The sequence below is a fragment of the Ursus americanus genome, chromosome 33 (assembly GCF_024610735.1).
Source record: "Ursus americanus isolate L20-20 chromosome 33, mUrsAme1.1.p, whole genome shotgun sequence".
In the NCBI taxonomy this organism is placed as follows: Eukaryota; Metazoa; Chordata; class Mammalia; order Carnivora; family Ursidae; genus Ursus; species Ursus americanus.
The window spans coordinates 13647773-13667892 of NC_142159.1; the positions used below are offsets into that span (position 1 = coordinate 13647773).

Consider the following 20120-nt stretch of genomic DNA (forward strand, 5'->3'; position numbering starts at 1 on the left):
ATGTGGGGACTAGCCAGTACTTCTCTGTAGTTTGAATATTTTTACATAGTATGGGCAGACCCTGTCGTTTTGTCACTTAAAAATATCGGGGGGAGGGGAAACTAGCAAAACCAAGAGGAAAATCTTAATTTTCAATCCTCAAGTAGTAACATCTTTCTAGTCATTTTTCTTTTCTTCTCTTCTCTTCTCTTCTCTTCTCTTCTCTTCTCTTCTCTTCCTTTTTTCTTTCCTTTCCTTTCCTTTCCTTTCCTTTCCTTTCCTTTCCTTTCCTTTCCTTTCCTTTCCTTTCCTTTCCTAAGATTTTATTCATTTACTTGACAGAGCACAGGCAGGGGGAACAGCAGAGGGAGAGAGAGAAGCAGGCTCCCCGATGAGCAGGGAGCCCGATGTGGGACTCAATCCCAGGACCCTGGGATCATGACCTGAGCTGAAGGCAGACGCTTAACTGACTGAGCCACCCAGACACCCCTTTCTAGTCATTTTTCTATATATAAAGAAATATTTTTGCAAAACTGAGAACATAACGATCATACTGCGTTTTGTTTTGTTTTTTTTTACTTAAAAATGCATCGTGACCATCTTTCTACATCATTACATATTCTTATATAACGTCACTTGAACGGGTGCCAACATATGCATGATCTGTGACGTATTTCATCCCCCTTGTCCTTGGGGAAGCATTCTTGGAGCTAAATCTTTGCTCCCACCCATAATGATTACTTTTGTAGGATCCATTCTAAGAAGTAGATCCTGGAACTTTATTGTTCCTCCAGCCCCAGGACCTCCCCAGGCTGAAGGAAGGCCATGACCCCCCCCCCCCCATGCCAGCAGCGACCCCGTCTACACTGCAGTTGTGCTCATAGACCCGGGGGTGAACGGCACGGGAGCTGGGACGGGCATGGCCATCTGCCCTCACGAGAGGCCCAGGGAAGCGCGCGCACACGCAGGCAGTCTTTGTGTTTGGGATTCGATGTGGGGTCACCACACGACCTGCATCCTTCCGAGTTACTTTAAGCGAGTCCTCAGCCTCGCGGGACACCGTGTACCAAATGGAAAGAGTAACCCCCACCTGCCGACCTCTTCCAGGTAGTTCTGCTCTCACCAGAGTTCCATCTTGATCTTGCCTGTAAGGTTTTGTTCAAGAAAAGACTCCGTAGTTGATGGGGAGAGGGGCTTGGGGAAGGTGCTCCTGGTGGGTTAGCAACAGGGCCTGGACTAGAACTCGGGGCTTCTGAGTCCGGCTCTCTCTCCGAGTGCGTGCCCCGTGGGACTACACAGGCTGAGCTCCGTGTCCTGCCGCGGTGTCCGCATGCAGCCTTATTGGGAGGGCTTCAGCTCTAGCTAGATACCGGCGCGCCCGAGCTACTGTGCGTCTCTGCCTCCGTCTCCCCACACCAGTGTGGGCGGCAGCGGAAGGGCCCCGGACAGCATCTGTCGGATACCAGCAGGAGTCTCACTTCCTGGTCGTTCTTAGAGGAGCGGGCTTCCCCGCCCTGCCTGCAGCGGTGAAGAAAGGCATCCCCGGCCCTGTGCAGGGGCCTGGTTTTTCTAGGCTGTTCCATGTGCAAGTCCGTCTCTCATCTGAAAAATGGGGCCGGCACTACCTCGCAGGGTTGACGCGGAGGTGCAGTAAGCGTGGTGCCTATCAAGCAGCTAGTACTGCAGTTCAGCAAGATTTACTGGCCATCTTTCTGAGCCAGAAGCGAGGCCAGCGTAGCACAGCAAGGGGCCGAGAGGCAGGAGCCCAGGCTTTGGCTCCGAGCATTCCCCCCCACCCCCCACCCCAGCAGCTCGGGATCTGGGACAATCACGTCCCTTCTCTGGGGCTCGGCTTCATCTTGTGTAAAACAGCCTCTGGGGGGCGCAGTCGTTAAAGCGTCTGCCTTCGGCTCAGGGCGTGATCCTGGCGTTCTGGGATCGAGTCCCACATCGGGCTTCTCCGCTGGGAGCCTGCTTCTTCCTCTCCTGCTCCCCCTGCTGTGTTCCCTCTCTTGCTGGCTGTCTGTCACATAAATAAATACAATCTTAAAAAAAAAAAGAAAAAGAAAAAGCCTCTGACTGTGACCTGTCAGGAAAGACACCGTGGGGGGTGGGGGCAATAGGTGCTGGGGATTAAGTACACTTGCAGGGCGCCTGGGGGGCACAGCCGGTTAAGCGACCAACTCCTGGTTTCAGCTCAGGTCATGGTCTCAGGGTTGTGGGATGGAGTCCCGAGTGGGGCTCCGCGCTCAGCCAGGAGTCGGCTTGAGATTCTCTGTCCCTCCCCCTGCCCCTCCTGCCATCACGCCCCCTCTCTCTCTCTGTGTCTCAAATCAATAAATCACTAGTTGTGACGAGCAGTGAGCAATGTATAGAATTGTCGAATCACTATACCGTATACCTGAAACTAATAAAATACCATATGTTACCTATGCTGGAATTAAAATTTAAAGATTAAATAAATAAATACATTTTGGAAAAAAGAAAAGACACTGTGCCCATCACCAGCTGGGGGGACCAGGCAGGGCAGGAGGGACGGAGCTCTGAGGCACGGTGTTGGTCACCGGTGCTGTCCCCGAGGCTTTAGCCTCAGTCAGACCTGGATTCCAGTCCTCGCTCCGGTGCTTAACAGCCGAGCGATCTGTGACTTGTCTCAGCCTCAGGCGCCTCAGCTGTGAAATGGGGTAGTGCTTCCTGCCCCACGGGGTTGTCGCTTTAGTATGTGAAGGGTCTAGCCGAGCAGCCAGCATATCAGTGCTTAAAAATAATAATTAGTAATAATAGCTGATGATACTTAGACTCACTTAAGAGCTTCCTTTGTCCAAGGAACTGTGAAAAGCTCTTCAGATCCATTATCAGATTTACTCCCCTTGCCCGGGAAAGGGGCTGTTATTATCCCCAATTTATAGGTAAGAAGTAAGGGGGGAAAACACCACCACAATCCCTGCCTTAGAGGACCCCGCTGGTTTGTAAGCAAGAAGAGAGGTGGGTCGGTCAGTGACGAAAATACGAAGTGATGTTGCCGGCGGGACGGTTCGAGCCCTGGGGTAGCAGCGAGGATAGGTGGTTTTGTTTCGTGGAGGGAAGGTGATGGGAGGAGGCATCACAGGAGAGGCTGTTCAGGGTATCAGGCTGGCAGGTGCAGGATTCGTTTCGATTCCTTTCCTCTCCCACCGTCCTCCTCACGGACCCCCTCACTCCCCGCCTGAATCCCAGACTGTCCCCGACGTCCCCTTCTCCATTTCTCTCGGTCTCCTCAGTGACTGGCATGTCCCTGCTTCGCACTCCCTGTTCATTTTACTCCTCTTGCGGCAACTCCAAAGGAAATACAGTATTTCCAACAGTTGAAATGTTTATGACACACTGGGGAACCTTTGAGGACATTGAGGGAATCAGAGTTTTGCTCTTTTCTGGCCATGGTGTGAGAGACTAAAAAGCACCCCCCCCCCCAGTAGTTTGAGGTCGCAGGTCATCTCAGGGGACTAGGTCAGCCTTGGTGGGGTAAAGCTCTGTAGGTTCCCTTAGCTGAGGCTGAGGGACAGCTATGGTAATTCACGAAGCCATGCATCGTGCTTTACAGCTTGTCTTCATCCGGAGCTAACTAGCTTCTGTCCTTTAATCTCCACTAGAGCCGGTACCCACTCCACCCCCCAAAATTAAATAAATAAATAAGGAAGCACCCTATGCTAAACAAACAAACAACATGATCTAAAGGAATCACCAGGGCGCCTGTGTGGCTCAGTCGGTTGAGTGTCTGCCTTCAGCTTGGGTCATGATCCCCCCTGGGATTGAGCCCCGAGTTGGGCTCCCTGCTCGGTGGGGAGCCTGCTTCTCCCTCTCCCTCTGCTACTCCCCCTGCTTGTGTTTGCTTGCTGTCTCTCTCAAATGAAGAAATAAAACCTTAAAAAAATAAAGGAATCACCAGTGGTTATTACCATAACCGTCAATATCATTAGCCATCATAATCCTATTTGTTGAGGGCTTACTGTATGCTGAGGACTGTACCGTGCATTATACCGTCTGAGAACAAGGTGGTATTTGTCTCGGTTTTGAAATGGGGAACTGGAGCTTAGAAAGATTTATAAAGGCTAAGTGAGAGAGCTGCCATTCAAATCCAGACGGGGCATTTCTAGCTGCTGTACCATATTGTGCTTCCTTTTTGTCCATTTACTGCGGAGCAGATGTCTTTCAAGGTCAGTGCAGATAGAGCTTCCGCACCCTTTTTAACAGTTGCATAGTATCCTGTAGCTGGCCGTAGCATAATTTATTTAACTACTTCCTACTGATAGGAAGTAGTAGATAGACATTAGCTTACCTTTCGGTTTTCACTGTTGAAAGATGTGGGAGCAACGTCTATGGGAGAGTCCCCTGCCCTTCCCTGCAGCTCTGCCCGCTCTGTCTCCCACCCTCCATAGCAAGCTGCCAGGCTCACTGCTGACACCCTACAGGCCTAGCCATCACCTCTCTCTGCTGCTCATCTTCAGATCCCCCAAAAAGCATCTGTCGTGACCCCCAGGCCTGGGCCGTAGGGTCAGTCCCCCCCGCCCCCCCCAACTCCACTACCCTGTCACAGACTCCCTCTCGGGATATCATAAAGCCTTAGGGAAATGAAAATTTGTCACTTCTAAGAATTTTTTTCTAGAAAACCTACAGAACTGCACTCTAGAGCAGTGGTTCTCACTCGGGGTGATTTTGCACCCCTCCCCTCCTCCCACCCCCGGGAGACATTTCGGGCTGTCACAACAGGGAGATGCTACCGGCGCGTCACGGGTAAGGTCAGGGATGCTACTGAACACCCTACGTCCACAGAGCGGCCCCCATATCAGTGTCACCTGGTCGGAGTATCTGTAGGCCCACGGTTGAGAAACTGCTCTGGGGGTCTCCCGGGACAGATCTGCATATAAACATATCCCAGAAGCCTGACCTCAGTGAGGCCTGGGACTTGAAAGCCAGAATGAACTCTGCCTAGGCCCTTGCTTCCCCAGTTTACAGATGGAAAAACTAAGGCCTAGAGGGACCTGTGGTAATAATAGCTGTAGGGTCTTCTGTGTGCTGAGTCTTTTGCATCCTCTGTCTCATCTGGGTACAGATAAGGATCCCCATTTTGCAGATGAGGAGACTGAGGCTCGGAGAGGGGAAGTGGTGTTTGTAATGTATCCCACAGCTATCTTTTCGCTCAGGGCTGGCACCTACTTGAAAGCAAAACTGATAAGCAAGACATCTCCATGGCAGAGGAATTGTGGTTACGTGTGCCCAGCCTCAGATGTGGAAACACTCTCCTGGCTGAGAGTGGGTGGTCTGACGGGCGTGAGTGGGTGGTCTGATGGGATTTCCAGGAAATCATTGGCACACACATCCACCCATCCCCAAAGAGGGAAAACAGCCAATCTTGAGATCTGTGGGGGCAAGGCCCAGCTTACACTTAGCTACAAGCATGGAAGGCACCGTCTTCACTTACAAAGGAAAGAACAAGGGTTTTCTAAGCTTTACGTGGGAAGCTCCGTGGCTCAGAAGCATAAAGGCCCTTCGTGATCCCTTAAGCCACGTGGTCCTAAATCCCTTCCAGCAGAATCATACTGGTCACCCCCACACCCCACCTGGCCCTAATCGAAGCCCATCACTTCCCTGCATAAAAACCCTCCACTCCTTCCCATTGCTCTTGGGAACTCTGACACGATCTGAATCAGGCCCTGCATGATCTGGCCCCTCTGCACCTCACCGGAAACCACTTCCTCTCCACCTCACTCCGGAGCCCTGATGCCTCCTGCCTCCAGCCATCACACGGCCTGATGCTCCCAGCTTCCTCCAGGCAACTTCTCAGATTTCCGATCTCACCTCGTACAGCGCCTTCTGAGCAGCCCCACGAGCTCGGATCCCCATTTTAGTCTTCTGTGGCTCTCTTGGCTGTTCTCCCCACCAGCCTGTGGATTCCTGAATCCGCCTTGTTCACCGTTGTACCCCAGCCCTGCCACGCAGCGTGCACACAGCAGGGCCCCCTCCCTCTCGTGTGCTCGTGGCAGAGAGGAGCACGTAGAGGTGGTGGGGCGTGAAAGGGGCTCTAGCGAGAGTTGTTCAAGCCTCTCTTTCCTTGGGGCCTAGGGCCAGGCTGGAGAAGGAGAGGGACCGGGCCAGGGTGCCAGGAGGGAGCCCCGGGGAGGTGGCCCAGGACACCCAGAGAGAGCGACGTGTCTTCCAGCTGCACATGTGTGAGGTAAGGGTGCTGCAGGGGTGAGGGTGGGGTGGGCTGTGTCTTCCTGTCTTCGTCTCCTGAACCCCCGGGGGGCCCAGTCACAGGTCCTGGCCAAGAAGGCTATCACTGAGGTTCAGTGATGGCCAAGAAGATTAGCCCGGGATGGGGACGGCAGCCCCGTGCCCCAGGAATCAGCTTCTGCTCACCCCGCCCGCTTGGCCCTGCTCTTTCCCCAGTATCTGCTGAGAGCCGGGGAGAGCCACATGAAGCAGGGGCCCGACTTCCTGCAGAGCCTCATCAAGTTCTTCCACGCCCAGCACAAGTAGGTTTCTCCCCTGTCCCCACCCCCAGCCCACGGCCCGTGCCCCTTAACCCTTCGGGCAGCACAAGACAAGGCCCACCCCCGGGGTCCGGCAGGCCTTCGAGGACTCTGCTTGTCCGTGCCTTGCTGGGAACGTTTCTACGCCACCTCTTTAGTGGGTGCTCACCATGTATCAGGCACTCAGTACTTGACGCGTTTGCTCCCGCTCGATGCCCAGCAACCCATTTTCTCCTCAGAAAACTGAGGCTCAGATTTGCTGACATCACCCAGCTAGTAAGTGGGGTCTGGACCCAGACAACTTTGGCTCCAGAGAAGGGAGAATACTGCCCCCCCAGGTGCCTTGTGATCCTTGGAACGCCTTCTCCCACACTCCCCGCTTCTCTCTTTCTCATCTTTCTCATCCCTTGTTTGGCCTCACGCCTCTCAGCTTTTTCCAAGATGGCTGGAAGGCGGCTCAGAGCCTGTCCCCCTTCATCGAGAAGCTGGCAGCCTCCGTGCATGTGGTAAGTGGGGCCTCGGCCTGGGGCCCGTGGTCAAGCCCTGTCTTTCCGGGAGAGTGCGAGGGTGTGGAGGGGCCGGCGCCGGCTCAGCTTGGTCGGGGCCGTGCCCCTGGCCCGTCCCTGGCTGACAGCGAGGTCCTGCTCCCCGTTCCTCAGCTGCGTCAGGCCCAGGAGGAGGAGCTACAGAAGCTGACCCGGCTCCGGGACTCCCTCCGAGGGACCCTGCAGCTCGAGAGCAGAGAGGTCAGCCCCTGAATCATCCCCAAATGAACGCCTTCTCCCAGGGCCCAGCGTGGAGGGAGGGGCAGGAGGAGGGAGACCCCACTTCAAGGGTCCCTTGAGAGGTGTCCCTGAGAGAGACCCCTGCAGAAGGAGGCTCCGCCCACCCAGATGCCCTAAGGTCTCCTTGCATGTCCGGGAACAGGAGAGTCTGAGCCGGAAGAACTCGGGAGGTGGCAGCGGCTACAGCATCCACCAGCACCAAGGCAACAAGCATTTCGGGACAGAGAAGGTGGGCTTTCTCTACAAGAAGAGTGATGGGTAAGTGACTCAGAGAGCTCGAGTAGCTTGCCCAAAGCCACACAGCCAGGAAATGGCCATTGGGGGAGCTGCCCAATGGGATCATTTATGTAGCCTCGGAGGGTTCTGGGACCCTCCACTCTAGCAATGCAAAAGCACCAGAATCCTAGGCATATGAACTCCTGCTAGAAGCCACTGCTTGTTCCTAACTTGAAAAAGATTAAAAGCAGCCGCTAGCACTTACTGAGCACTTACGATGCCCTGGACCATCCCCATGCCCTCACCCTTAACCTCTGTAATATACTGACTATGCCTGGAAATGAAAGTGTTGACTGTGCCTTGCTCCCTGGTGTAAAAAAAATCAGTATGTGAAATGCAAAGGCTCCATGGGATGTGTTCACGTTTCTACTTACTAAGCAGTTTTTATCAGAGAAGAATAACTTTGTTACACTAATTAATATTTACCTCTTACAGAAGTGTTAAGTAGCTTTGGATTATGGGTTTGCTAATTTTATTTTTGGGGTCTCAATATTTATCTTGCTTTATCCTGAGTCATAATGCACCTGTTATGATCAAGAGCCTGGTCCTCCTCTCAGTCTAGGAGTTCCCAAGGTTGGGAGGTGTGTCTCCTTTATCAGACTAGAAGCTCTCAGAGGGCCAGGGTCACATGATCCCCCTCAGAACAAGGATTTCCCCCATCAGACTAGGAGCTACCTCGGGGCATATGTCTCCTCCATCAGAAGGGAGCCCCAGAAAGTGAGGGGTGTAGGGGTCAGGGCATAGAAGAGGTGAAGAGGTGTGGCTGGAGGTCATACAGGTGGGGCTGGGGACCTGGTCCAGGACTCTGTTTTCTGATAGAGGGGAATTAGATGTGAGCCTTGGGTCAGTGTCTCTCTATCCCTCTGGGCTCTAGAATTCGAAGAGTCTGGCAGAAAAGGAAGTGTGGAGTCAAGTATGGCTGCCTGACCATCTCCCACAGCACGGTGAGGCCTGGAGGGGTGGGGGTCTCAGGGCACTATCGATAGGTCCTCTCTTCACTTCTGAACAAACAAGTGTGAAACCCTTCCTCCAGCCCTGGCCCCCAAACCTGGATCCAGGCTGCTGGAGACCCCCTGTGGGAGGAAGGATGGGACTCAAAGCTCCCAACCTAATCTTGGCCCACACTCCATATCCATGAGGTGCTGGGAAAGGGGAGACATGAACCGGAACAGGAGTTTTATGCCCATTTAACAGACTGGGAAAAACGGAGGCCTAAGAGTTTGGGAGACCCAGAGGGTAACGTGTGTCCTCTCTCCCCAAATTCCCACAGATAAACCGGCCCCCAGTGAAACTGACCCTCCTGACATGCCAAGTGAGGCCAAACCCTGAGGAGAAAAAGTGCTTTGACCTGGTGACCCGTGAGTAGTCCCTGTCTCCTCCCCTGCAACTGCCCGGGGCTTCTCTAAGAGACCCGTCAGCTCCCGGGAGGCTCAGTTAGGGGCCTGTGTCCAATCCCATGTGTGTTTACCAAACGGCCACCCCTGCAGGCCTCGGACACCTGAGGCCCTGGACACTCTTTTTAGAGGCTTCACTCCACATCCCATTAAACATGAAAATGCACCCCCGTCCCACATTAAATACGATTAGTTCTGTAAAGTATATTTGAATGGATTTGGGTAATTCGGCTTTCGAAATAAGTATTTCTTTAAAATTTACTCTTCATCCTTTGGAGGCTTTGGTGCCAGGCTTTATGTGGGGGCCAGTGCAGGCTGAGAAAGACCTAGATCTCATCCTCGGGGAGCTCTCTCTGGCAGGGATGTGATGTGGGGACCCAGAACTGTAAGATGATGGGGAGTATCCAGAAGAGAGGTACAGATACAGCACTGTCAAAGAGAAGGGAGGGGAAGGCCTGCCCTGCGGTGGGGAATCAGGAAAGGCTGCTTGGAGGAGAGAGCATTTGAGTGTAGCCTTGAAGGACAGAGAACTCAAGAGTTTGGGAGAGGCCATTTCGGGAGACAGGATTGGCATGATGAAAGGCATGGGAGCAGGAGAGTGGGTCTGACCACGCTGACCAGAGTACAGAGTTCGCAGAGGAGAGCCATGGGAGATGAGGCCTGGGAATGCCTCTTCAAGGTTTGGACCTTATTTCCTGGCAATAGGGAGCCACAGTGGGTTCTGGAGGGCGGGGGTGGCCTGATCAGATCAGAACCTTGGGCACAACAATCTGGCAGCTGGTACAGGTTGGGGGAAAAGGGGGAGTTGGGGAGCAGGGAGACCAGACAGGAGGCTGAGGGCCCATGTGGGTGGTGGCACTAGGCTCAGAGGATACCCTGCCTCTGAGCTGGGTGGGGTCCTATGCTCTGGGAGACCTCCCCAGACCCTGGAACACAGGGGCCTTGGTGGGATCCTCCTTTGGAGGTGACTTCTGAGAAACTGCCCGTGCTGCCAGCACTACCCTGCCTGCCATTACCCTCCCCACTGCCAGGTGGGCGGAGCCTGGCTGCACAGGGACAAAGCTCCACCTGGACCCCGCGGTTTGGGTGCGGGCTCCTTGGATTTCTGTGGGCTCGACATACCCCCCTCTCCCCGCAGACAACAGGACGTACCACTTCCAGGCAGAGGATGAACATGAGTGTGAGGCGTGAGTGACCCCCCCCCCCCACAGCCAGCCTGGGGGTGGGGTCAGGGGAGCCTTATCTACCTCCCAGCCTCGGGGGACCCCACCCCTGCGGGTATCACTCCCATGCCACCCTGCACCGTCTCTGTAGGTGGGTGTCAGTGCTACAGAACAGCAAGGATGAGGCCTTGAGCAGTGCCTTCCTCGCGGAGCCCAGCGGGGGCGGCCCGGGGCCCTGGGGGGGCGCCGGGCTGGACGGGGAGCCCCAGGACCTCACGAAGCTGCTCATCGCCGAGGTGAAGAGCAGGCCCGGGAACGGCCAGTGCTGCGACTGCGGGGCTGCAGGTGGGCCGGCGGGGCGGGGAGGGAGGAGGGAGGTGGCAGTGGAGGGGACGGGCCCGCACCTGCAGGCACGAGCCGCTCTCCCTTGCAGACCCCACGTGGCTCAGCACCAACCTGGGCGTGCTCACCTGCATCCAGTGCTCCGGCGTCCACCGCGAGCTGGGCGTGCGCTTCTCGCGCATGCAGTCCCTCACCTTGGACCTGCTGGGCCCGTCTGAGCTGTTGGTGAGGGCGGGGCGGGGCCAGAGGCGGGGTTGGGGCGGGGCTTCGTCGGGGCGGGGCTTGGGCCGACTCGCTCGGCCAAAGGGTTGTGGGATCGGGTGGGCCGGGGCGAGGTGGGGCAGGATCCTGGAGATCCGGAAAGGGGAGGGTCGGAGTCGGGCCTCTGGAGGCTCGGTCCTCCAGGGGGCGCTGTCCTAAGCACCGGTCTTACTCCACCGCTGTCCTGCGACCCCAGCTGGCCTTGAACATCGGAAACACGCGCTTCAATGAGGTCATGGAGGCCCAGCTGCCCTCACATGGCGGCCCTAAACCTTCAGCTGAGAGTGACATGTAAGGGCATTCTCAGACGGGGGTCGGAGGGTGTGTCCTGGCTGGGGATTCTGCTTCCCCAGCTCCCATAGTCTCAGGAGGATCTTGGACCAGAAGTCCGGGAAGGGAGCCGCAGATCTGGAAGAGTCCAGGACCTGGTTCGCGGGAAGGGAGATCCGTAGCTCCTGTGGGGTGGTTCCAGGGGTCAGTGGGGTGGAAGCGGCCCTTGCTCCGAGACTGTGCTTGACTTCGGCAGGAGCACGCGCAGGGACTACATCGTGGCGAAGTATGTGGAACACAGGTTTGCCCGCCGGTCCACACCCGAGCCTCAGAGACTCCGGACGGCCATCTGCAACCGGGACCTCCTGTCAGTACTGGAGGCCTTCGCTAACGGGCAGGACTTTGGACAGCTGCTGCCTGGGCCGGAGGGGCAGGTGAGGACCACCTCCAAGAGCCACTTAGGCCCCACCCGCTCTCACATACTCCCCAGTCCTTCTCCGGGACTAGCTGTCACTCCCCTGTACCCCACCTCTGACATCTGCTCCGACCCCACCCGTCGGAGGGGTAAATGGGACCGGTAAATGGGACCGAGCGCTTCAGTCAGGCGGACCTGGGCCAGAGTCGCGGCTCTGCCTTTTCCTAACTGCGTGACCTAGAGCGGGTTATTTAACTTCTCTGAGTCTCCGTTTCTCATCTGTGAAATAAGTGGATGATAGCACCCCCAGGGTTGAAGTGGAATGAAGTCATGCATATAAAGGCCCAAGCACATAATATGTGTGCAAGAAATGTTAGTATCTTTCCTTTTTCTTGACGAGCCTTGGACATGGGTAAGGGTGAGTCAGATTAGATCAGGGAAGGCTATTGCGTTGGTGGTTCTGGTAGCAAACATCACATGAGCCAGGGGGGTGGGAGGGGAAGGGTATCAGAGACATTCGAAAGGTTAAATTGACAGGAGTTTCTGACTGTACATGAAAAATGGATGTCATGTCTTTGAACTGACTGATACCTTGGTGGGGCCGTCCAGTGGGCAAGAGGGTGCAGCACTTAGGTGAGGTAAGAATTTGGAACAGCCTGCACATGAGAGCTGAAAGCCTGAGGTTCGCTGAGCTCTTGGGGGGGCCAGTGAAGGAGAGGAGCAGAGAGAGAAAGCCTGGGGCTAAGAACCAAGTTTGGGAAGCACTGGGGACAAGAGGAGGCAGAGCCACGGAAGGAAGCATGAAGGAATGGTCTCTCGCCCTCCTGCCAAACATGAGGCTCCCTCCCTGCGGTCTCCTCTCTCAGGGTTCTGACAGCTTTCTATCTGGAGGTGTCGGGGGCAGCAAGAGTTCGAGAGGGTGATACCGGGTTGGGGGCAGGTGAACTGGGGGAAACTCAGAGGTGTGGACGTGTACTCAGGTGCCTGGAGAGCTCGCCCTGCACTTGGCCATCAGAGTCGCCAGCCCCGCCTCCTTGCCCCTGGTGGACTTCATCATCCAGAATGGGTGAGAACCTCCCTGCCCATCTGCCCGCCTCCTCGTCCTCCTCCACCCCCTCCCCGTTCCTTTCTCTTCTCCACAGTCCTTCCCCCTCCCTCTTTTTCTCCCTTTGACCCCTTCCCCTGTCTGTTCCCCTTCCTTCCTCTCTGACCCCCCCCCCCAGAGGTCACCTGGACACCAAGGCTGCTGACGGAAACAGCGCTCTGCACTGGGCTGCTCTCTACAACCAAGCCGACTGCCTCAAGCTGCTGCTGAAAGGGAGAGCTTCGACTGGCACAGGTGGGGCTCCCAGCACTTCCCCCAGCCGACTTCTGTTCCTTACTACCCCTCCTGTGGAATTTCCTGCCTTCTGCCCCGACCGAGAGCGCTGGTAACAAGCATGGACTTTGCAGACAGACTGGGGTTCTAATCCTGGCTTGCCTCTGACCACCTCGGTGACCTTGGGATTTGTCCATTCATCTCTTGAACCTCAACTTCCTCATGTGTAAAATGGGTATAATACCACTGACCTAGTAGGCCTGCGAAGAAGATAAAATGATGTTTCTGGAAGTACTTAACCAAATAAATACTAGCTGAACTCAAATAATAGTGATTATGATAGCCACTCTTTACTGGCATAGCAACACCTCAGAACAACCTCATCAGAAAATTACGAGTATTATACTCATTTTATAGATAAGAAAATCAAGGCCCAGGGAGGCTAAGTAACTTGCCCAAGATCACACAGCCAGGAAGTAGCAGAGCCAAGATTCAAACACAATCTGATTCCAGAGGCCCATCGTAACCTCTAAACTATAATGCCTTTTGACCTTGACCATGACCCTTGACTTTGCCCCTCACAGTGAACGAGGCAGGAGAGACAGCTCTGGACATAGCCAGGAAGAAGCAGCACAAGGAGTGTGAGGAGCTGGTGAGGTCTAGGAAAGGAGGGGAAGCCCCTGACCCTTTCTGTCTCTCTGCTGAGCCCCTGACCCTCTGAACTGCCAGGACTTTGTTATTGGCAGCTGGAGCAGGCCCAGGCCGGGACCCTTGCCTTCCCCCTGCACGTGGACTACAACTGGGGAATCTCCACTGAGCCTGGCTCTGACAGTGAGGAGGACGAGGAAGAGAAGGTGCGTCCCCGCCCCGTCTCGTCTCTTGGACCTCTGTGAGACAGCAGATGGAAAGAGCCCGACTTGGCCTGGTGGGGAGAGGGGCAGGGCTGACCTGGAGGAACCCGACTGTCCTTTCTCCCATACTTTTGCCCCCGCAGCGCTCCCCTGTGAAGCCCCCAGCCCAAGCCCGCTGGGCCAGCGGGAGGGTTGACCTCAGCAACAAAACCTATGAGACCATCGCCAGCCTGGGATCAGCTGCCCCTCAGAGCCAGAATGAGGCCTGCCCCCCACCCTTGCCGGTCAAAAACCCTTCTCGGACCGTGGTCCAAGGGCGTGCAGGACATGCCAGTGGAGGTACGGCTGCCCACAAAAATGCTCGTCGTACCGTTCACGGAGGGTCTCCTGTGTGCCGGCGCGGCGCTAAGGCTGCGCGCGTTAGTCCACGCCACCCTCCCGCCCTCGCAGTCAGTTGTCAGGTGGAGGTTATCATCTCCCCCTTTCAGGTAAAGGAACAGAGATGTTAAGTAATGTGTCCGAGATCCCACAGCTAATAAGTCCCCGATGTGGGATCCAAACCCAGGTCTGTCTTCTTCCAAATTCCTCGGTGCTTCACTTAAAAAGGGAAAGAAACATTTATTGGCCGTCCACTTTGTCTCCTGTATTTTGGGGGCTACCAAGACACAGTCTAGTGGGGGAGATAAAAGCCCGAATGCAATTCATTACAATATTAGACGCAATGGTATAAAATGTAAATTTACCCCTCCCCCCACCAAAATGTCAATATCAAAAGCACTCGAATTTGAGTGTTCTGTTGACAGTATTGCAGCACCTGGCTGGTCTCAAGAACTGTTTGTTGAATGAGTGAAGAGGCTTGTTCTGAGAGCTCAGGGGAGGGGTGGTTGAGGAAGGCGTCCTGTCGCGGTAGCATCTGAGCTGAGCCTGAGGGATGAGCAGAGGAGTCCAGACCGAGGAACAAGGGGAGCAGAAGCAGAACAGTGTGTCAGCGTGGCCTAGCCGTCATAGCCAACGAGACCCAAGCATGGTGGGGAGAAGTTGGAGGGGAACACCAGACAGGTGGGTGGCGTGGGGAGTGGGGGCAGCCGTGATAGGCCCGAGAGGCCAAGGACTCTTGAAATTGAGAACAGAGTAAGAGATAAAGACGGGTGTTATCACTTCTGATTCCAGATCGTTCTGAAGTCCCCAGCCTGAGCTCAGAGCCCTCCGCAGCCCCTGAGAGCCTAGGCAGTCCAGCCTCCACCCCATCCAGCCTCATGAGCCCTGTGGACGCTGCGGGTCCCACCCAAACCCCGCCCAGCTCTGAGGAGGGCCCCTCCCGACCCAGCCTGCCATCTGGAACCACCCCTGCGGAGACGTACCCCCCAGTCAGGTTCAGGTAAGAGCCCAGCTATGCAGCTGAGCAAGTTTCCCCGACCCCTCTGTACATCATTTATTTCCTCACCTGTCAATGGTGCCTCCGTGAAGACTGGGACACCTCCCAGCTCTGAGACCCATGACTAACGCGATATGCTAGCCCTTGAGTGGAGGGTGAGTGGACCCTTCGCCCTTCAGACACCTGCCCCGAGACCCGCCTGGAGAGCTGGGAGGAGCCTGGGGCCCAGACTGCTGTAGATGGAGTAGAGAAGGCTGAGTCCCGCCGTGTGGCTCTTTCTAGAGGTTCTAGTGGGATCTCTGCTGTGTCCCATCTCCAACCCACGATCCAGTCCTTCCTTCCCCGCAAACAACCCTTTCAGGTTGGAGTCTGGGGAGTAGGTACAGGAAAGCTCCAGTTCCAGGCCTGTGATGGCCCCAGCCTGGGGGCCCTGGAGGACTCTCTACCCACCTGTCTTGGGCCCCAGTCTGTACCTGAGTGCTTTCTCCCCCACTCTAAGAGGCTCTCGGCATGAGGTCACCTTGGCCTTTCCCTGCCTTCCAGCTCCGAGAGCACTCGCTCCTATCGGCGGGGTGGACTGGAGCCTGGAAGACTGTCCCTCAGCCAGGCAGCGTCTGCCCACAAGGAACATGCTGGTATGATCTCTGGGACTGTGGTTTGAGGGGCGGGGGCAGGACACCTGGGAGGCAGCGTGGGTCAACAGTACATGGTTGGGGTGGAGTCCTGGGGACCTTTGCCCATGACCGGAGTACGTAGGAGGCCGGGTGGCCACAGTTTACCCCTGGTGCACCCGCTTCCCACTTCAGCCTGGGACGTATGAAGCTGGGGAGGGCCCAGGTCTTGCGGGATGGCAGAGGTGATGAGGCCCGAGCTGTGGCTTCTCTCCAGGGGTGGATGAGCAGACCTGGGTCAGCCAGGCTGGTGGCCCACTTCCCTGTAGTGAGGCAGGATTAGGGCGGCCGTATAGCAGCCCTTGGTTTGCCTGACTGTCCCCTCGTGTAGGAGTCTCCTGGAATCCACTCAGACTGCCAGCTCCCAGGCAGAGGTGCATGTGACAGGGACACGGCAAGAGCTGTCACCCTGAATCCGGCTTCTCCCTGCTGAATCACGAAGCCTCTCACAGTTACCCATAGTTAGTTGGGGAACCTGGGAGTGGGCACAGGACAGGGCCAGTTGGCTGAGCACAAAACCACGTTTCTTGTTCCCCTGGGGATCCCTCGGGGGTGGCAGTGGTTGTCTGTGCTGGGAGTGGGAGACAGCAGGGGCAGGAGCTGGGTCTCTCTGAAGAATCATCATCCTCAGTCCGTTAAAGTCAGGCGCCAGATCCCAATCTGTGTCCACAGCCAGGTGTCTGTCACCCAGCATTTAGCAGATACCTGTTGTTGAGACGTGTGTGATGAGAAGAGCTCGGGCTGTAGGATGTGGAGGACTTGGAAAAGTGGCTTTGCTTCTTCAAGCCTTGGTTTGTTGTCTGTTAAATGGGGGATAATGTCATCTATCCGTGCTAGGACAGTGGTGGAACAGAGGGAGAGAAACAGTTGGTATATAATACAGGTACTTAGAACATGGCAATTTTCATTCTTCTCTCCCCAGGTTGGCTTCACTGAGGAGAGGGCTCCAGGACAGGGGTTCTCCTGGAAGATCTGTGCAGCCTTTGCGAGGCTAGCTCCTTGCATGCCTGAACTCGCCCCATGTTGGACCCCAATGTTCAGAGCTAGGACTTGAGCCCGCAAGACTGGGGAGCTGAGGTGTCCGTTCCCTTGGGTCTTGCTCTGTCTGTCCCTTGTGCCTCTGTGGCTGGCCTTCCTCCCTGCCGTGGGCCTGTGCCCCCTCCAAGGATACGGGCCCCTTCCATGTTAGGGCTAATGGCAATTCCTTCCCCTCTGTCCCATCACCGCCCATGGAGCCCTATGGCTGGGTCTGAGAACTCATGAGCTAGCTTTAGCTGCAGAACCCTCAGTCTCTCACCAGACCAGAATGTTTCTTCCATCAGCCTGGGGGCTCCCTAAGAGTAGGACCAGCCCACCTCCATCTTCCAGACCAGAAATTCTGCCAGCCAAGGGGCTGTCTTCTCGGACATTCACTGGTCTAGTATTCCTTTACTGAGTTCCTCTCTATCTCCAGATGCCACATGAGTAAGACAAGGGTCTCGCAGATGTGGTCCCTTGCTGGGACGCTGATCCCAAAGGCTGGGCTTGGGAATGGGCAGGGGTAGATTCCAGGGGATGGTCCTGGGCCCATCAGCTGCCTTACCCCGATGGGACACTGCGTTGTCTACAGCTCGCATCCATTCTGGTTGGCCAGCGCTCATGCGGTACTGGCTGTTAAGTAAATACTCACTAGCACTCCTTTCGAGGGACAGCACAGCCCTCCCGGACACCTGCTCTATTCCCCAGCCAGGAAGTAGACTAGGAGTAACCCCCGTTTGCCTACTCTCCTTGATGTAACAGGAAGGAAAGGTCTGGGATGATTGACCTTCCCTTCTCTCCTTTTTCTTTGGTCAACTCAGGAGCCTTCCAGTCTTGGGGGTGGAAAGAGCTAAGAAAGGAGGAAGGGGAATAATAGGAACGGGAAGGCAGGGGCTAAAGGTTCTGCTTCCCAGTCCCAGAAGTGCCACCGTGACTTTCAGCCCCATATTAGAGAACAGGTACAGCTAAGCCATCATCAATCTCTAACACAGTTTTATGGGCACCGGGCGCTGGGCCCTGGCAGGGATGGACCAGGCCAGACAGGAGAGGCCGGAGGGTGCCAATGGCCAACGAAGCAGTCTGGCCCGGGAGGCTGGGCTGTTTACCCTGGAGGCCTGACTGGTCTGGGATCCTACAGGAACGGGGTTGTCTTCTGGGCCTCCAGCGTCTGGTTTTATTCATCTCAGACTTGTTATCTCACTCATCTCTAATAAAAGATTTTTTTGGATAAGATTCCAGTGGTTTCATTTGTGGGATCTGAAGAATAGGGAAGGGGTGGAAATCCTGGGGCCTGGAATTCTTTCTCTGGACCTGCTAAGGAAGATGCCTGGTTTGAAGCAGCGCAAACAGAGGTTTGCAACCAGGGCGGTGTCACCCCAGGGGATGTTTGGCAATGTAGACTTTTTTTGACTGTTCCAACTGGAGGGTGCTACTGGCATCTAGCGGCTAAAGGTCAGGGACACCATCCTCCAGTTCACAGGTCAGCCCCCACAACAACGCATCAGCCCGGCCTGAATGTCCAGAATGTTAATGTCCAGGTTCAGAAACACCGGTGCCACGGAAGTTTTGGCTGGAGGAGCCGGGAGCCCAGCAGTTGAAGTCGGCCACAGTCCTTGTCTCAGTTTGAGGTCGGTCCCCTGAGACAAAGACTTGGGGGCACATAGTTTATAATTTGCAAGGTGATCCCAGGAAATGTAATGAGGAAGTAGGGAGTGGAACAGTGGGTCAAAAAGCAATACGGGGTGTGTTAACGAGGGGCTACCCCCGTGCAGTAGGGCTTATCTTAGGGAACCTTTGAGAGACTCTTGATTAGAACATGTCTTTGGGGGGTGCCTGGCTGGCTCAGTCGGTTAAGCATCTGCCTTCAGCTCAGGTCACGATCCCAGAGTCCGGGTTCAAGCCCTGCATCGGGCTCCCTGCTCAGCAGGGAGTCTCCTCTCTCTGCCCTTCACCCTGCTTGTGCCCTCTCTCGCTCGCGCTCTCTCTCTCAAATAAATAAATAAAATCTTAAAAAAAAAAAAGTTCTTTGGGGCACCTGGCTGGCTCAGTTGGTAGAGCATGCCCCTCTTGATCTTGGGGTCATGAGTTGGAGCCCCACGTTGGGCGTAGAAATTGCTTTAAAAAAAATTAAAAAGAACGTGTTTCTGAGTTGTCCCACCGAAAGTGAAAAAATTGGTGTGTTTACCACCAATTCTGGTTTCTCACTGGCTGAGGGTCCTTCCTGCAGATGTCAATTCCCGAGCACCCCCAGCCTGCTCTGAAGCCCTCATTCCGAGCTGTGGGCAGGTGTTGGAAGTACGTCCAGGCACGGCCTGCTGTGATGGCCAAGTGAGGACGGGTAGACAGAGGGACTACAGTGGGTACCAACAGCGTCTGATACGGTTGAGCAGTGCGACTCTGGGCTTCTCTGAGCCTCAGTCTTCCCATCTGTACAATGAGGAGATTGGACTTGATGTTTTCTTAGGGTCCTTTAAGCCCCAATGACGCAGGCATCTTGGCTTCTGTTGATGTCATACAACTCAGGCTGAGAACTGTGGGGAACTTGGAGGAAAATCAACTCTCCTTTTTTTTCTTTTTCTTTTTTTTAAAAGGCGATTTTGGGATGCCTGGCTGGTTCAGTCAGTGGAGTGTTTGACTCTTGATCTCGGGGCTGTAAGTTCGAACCCCACATCGGGTGTGGAGGTTACTTGAAAATAAAATCTTAAAAAAAAAAAAAGGCAAACCTGAGTAACTTCAGACAGCTGTCCCTTCAACCCAGAGGTTGCTTGGGAGTTGGCCAAGAGACCTCCCCACATCCCAAAATGATAAAGTCTAACCTCCTAAAAGTGGCCCATAATGCTGGCGTGGTTAGACCACACTCACCTCCGGCTTTCTGCCCTGTCTCCCCCCAAACCAGCCTCTATGCTACAGCCCCACAATATTTCAGTTCTTCCAACCCTGACATCAAGCACACTCCCATCCCTAAGCTTTGCACATTCAGGACTCCAGGAGGACTGTCTTGTTCCTCTCTGGATGCCCAGGGCTAGAACCGCCTGGCACATAGTAGGTGTTCAATAAATATATGTTGAATGAATGAATGATTGTTTCTTCATCTCTCATGTGAACACTCCCTTCCTGCCCCCATCTCCCACCCTTGCACTTCTGCCCCAAAGTTTTTTTTTTTTTTAAGATTTTATTTATTTATACAGAGATAGAGACAGCCAGCGAGAGAGGGAACACAAGCAGGGGGAGTGGGAGAGGAAGAAGCAGGCTCATATCGGAGGAGCCTGATGTGGGGCTCGATCCCAGAACGCTGGAATCACGCTCTGAGCCGAAGGCAGATGCTTAACCGCTGTGCCACCCAGGCGCCCCTGCCCCAAAGTTTAAACTTCATTTCTTCAGAGCAGATGACCCCTCCACTGGAGCAGATCCCCTCAAATGTGTCCTTAAAGTGCCCTCACTTCTTCCTGACCCTCCCCCCAGTTGTGATAACACAGAATTGACTGCATCCAAAT

At 55.0% G+C, this 20120-nt stretch overlaps 1 protein-coding gene across 1 annotated transcript in view; it reads left to right on the forward strand.

Annotated features, from left to right (window-relative positions):
* Positions 1-17859, forward strand: part of ASAP3 (ArfGAP with SH3 domain, ankyrin repeat and PH domain 3) — a 46956-nt gene extending 29097 nt beyond the window's left edge. Inside the window, 22 exon segments of the mRNA XM_045782182.2 lie at positions 6079-6190; positions 6406-6491; positions 6919-6994; positions 7148-7234; positions 7416-7531; positions 8424-8493; positions 8820-8907; positions 10082-10130; positions 10258-10451; positions 10540-10673; positions 10906-11000; positions 11236-11413; positions 12375-12460; positions 12618-12733; positions 13297-13364; positions 13459-13566; positions 13707-13902; positions 14734-14941; positions 15482-15518; positions 15520-15573; positions 16532-16541; positions 16544-17859. Of these exon segments, the coding sequence (XP_045638138.2) occupies positions 6079-6190; positions 6406-6491; positions 6919-6994; positions 7148-7234; positions 7416-7531; positions 8424-8493; positions 8820-8907; positions 10082-10130; positions 10258-10451; positions 10540-10673; positions 10906-11000; positions 11236-11413; positions 12375-12460; positions 12618-12733; positions 13297-13364; positions 13459-13566; positions 13707-13902; positions 14734-14941; positions 15482-15518; positions 15520-15573; positions 16532-16541; positions 16544-16620 (2245 nt within the window). The 3' untranslated portion in view covers positions 16621-17859.
* Positions 17860-20120: the final 2261 nt, after the last annotated feature.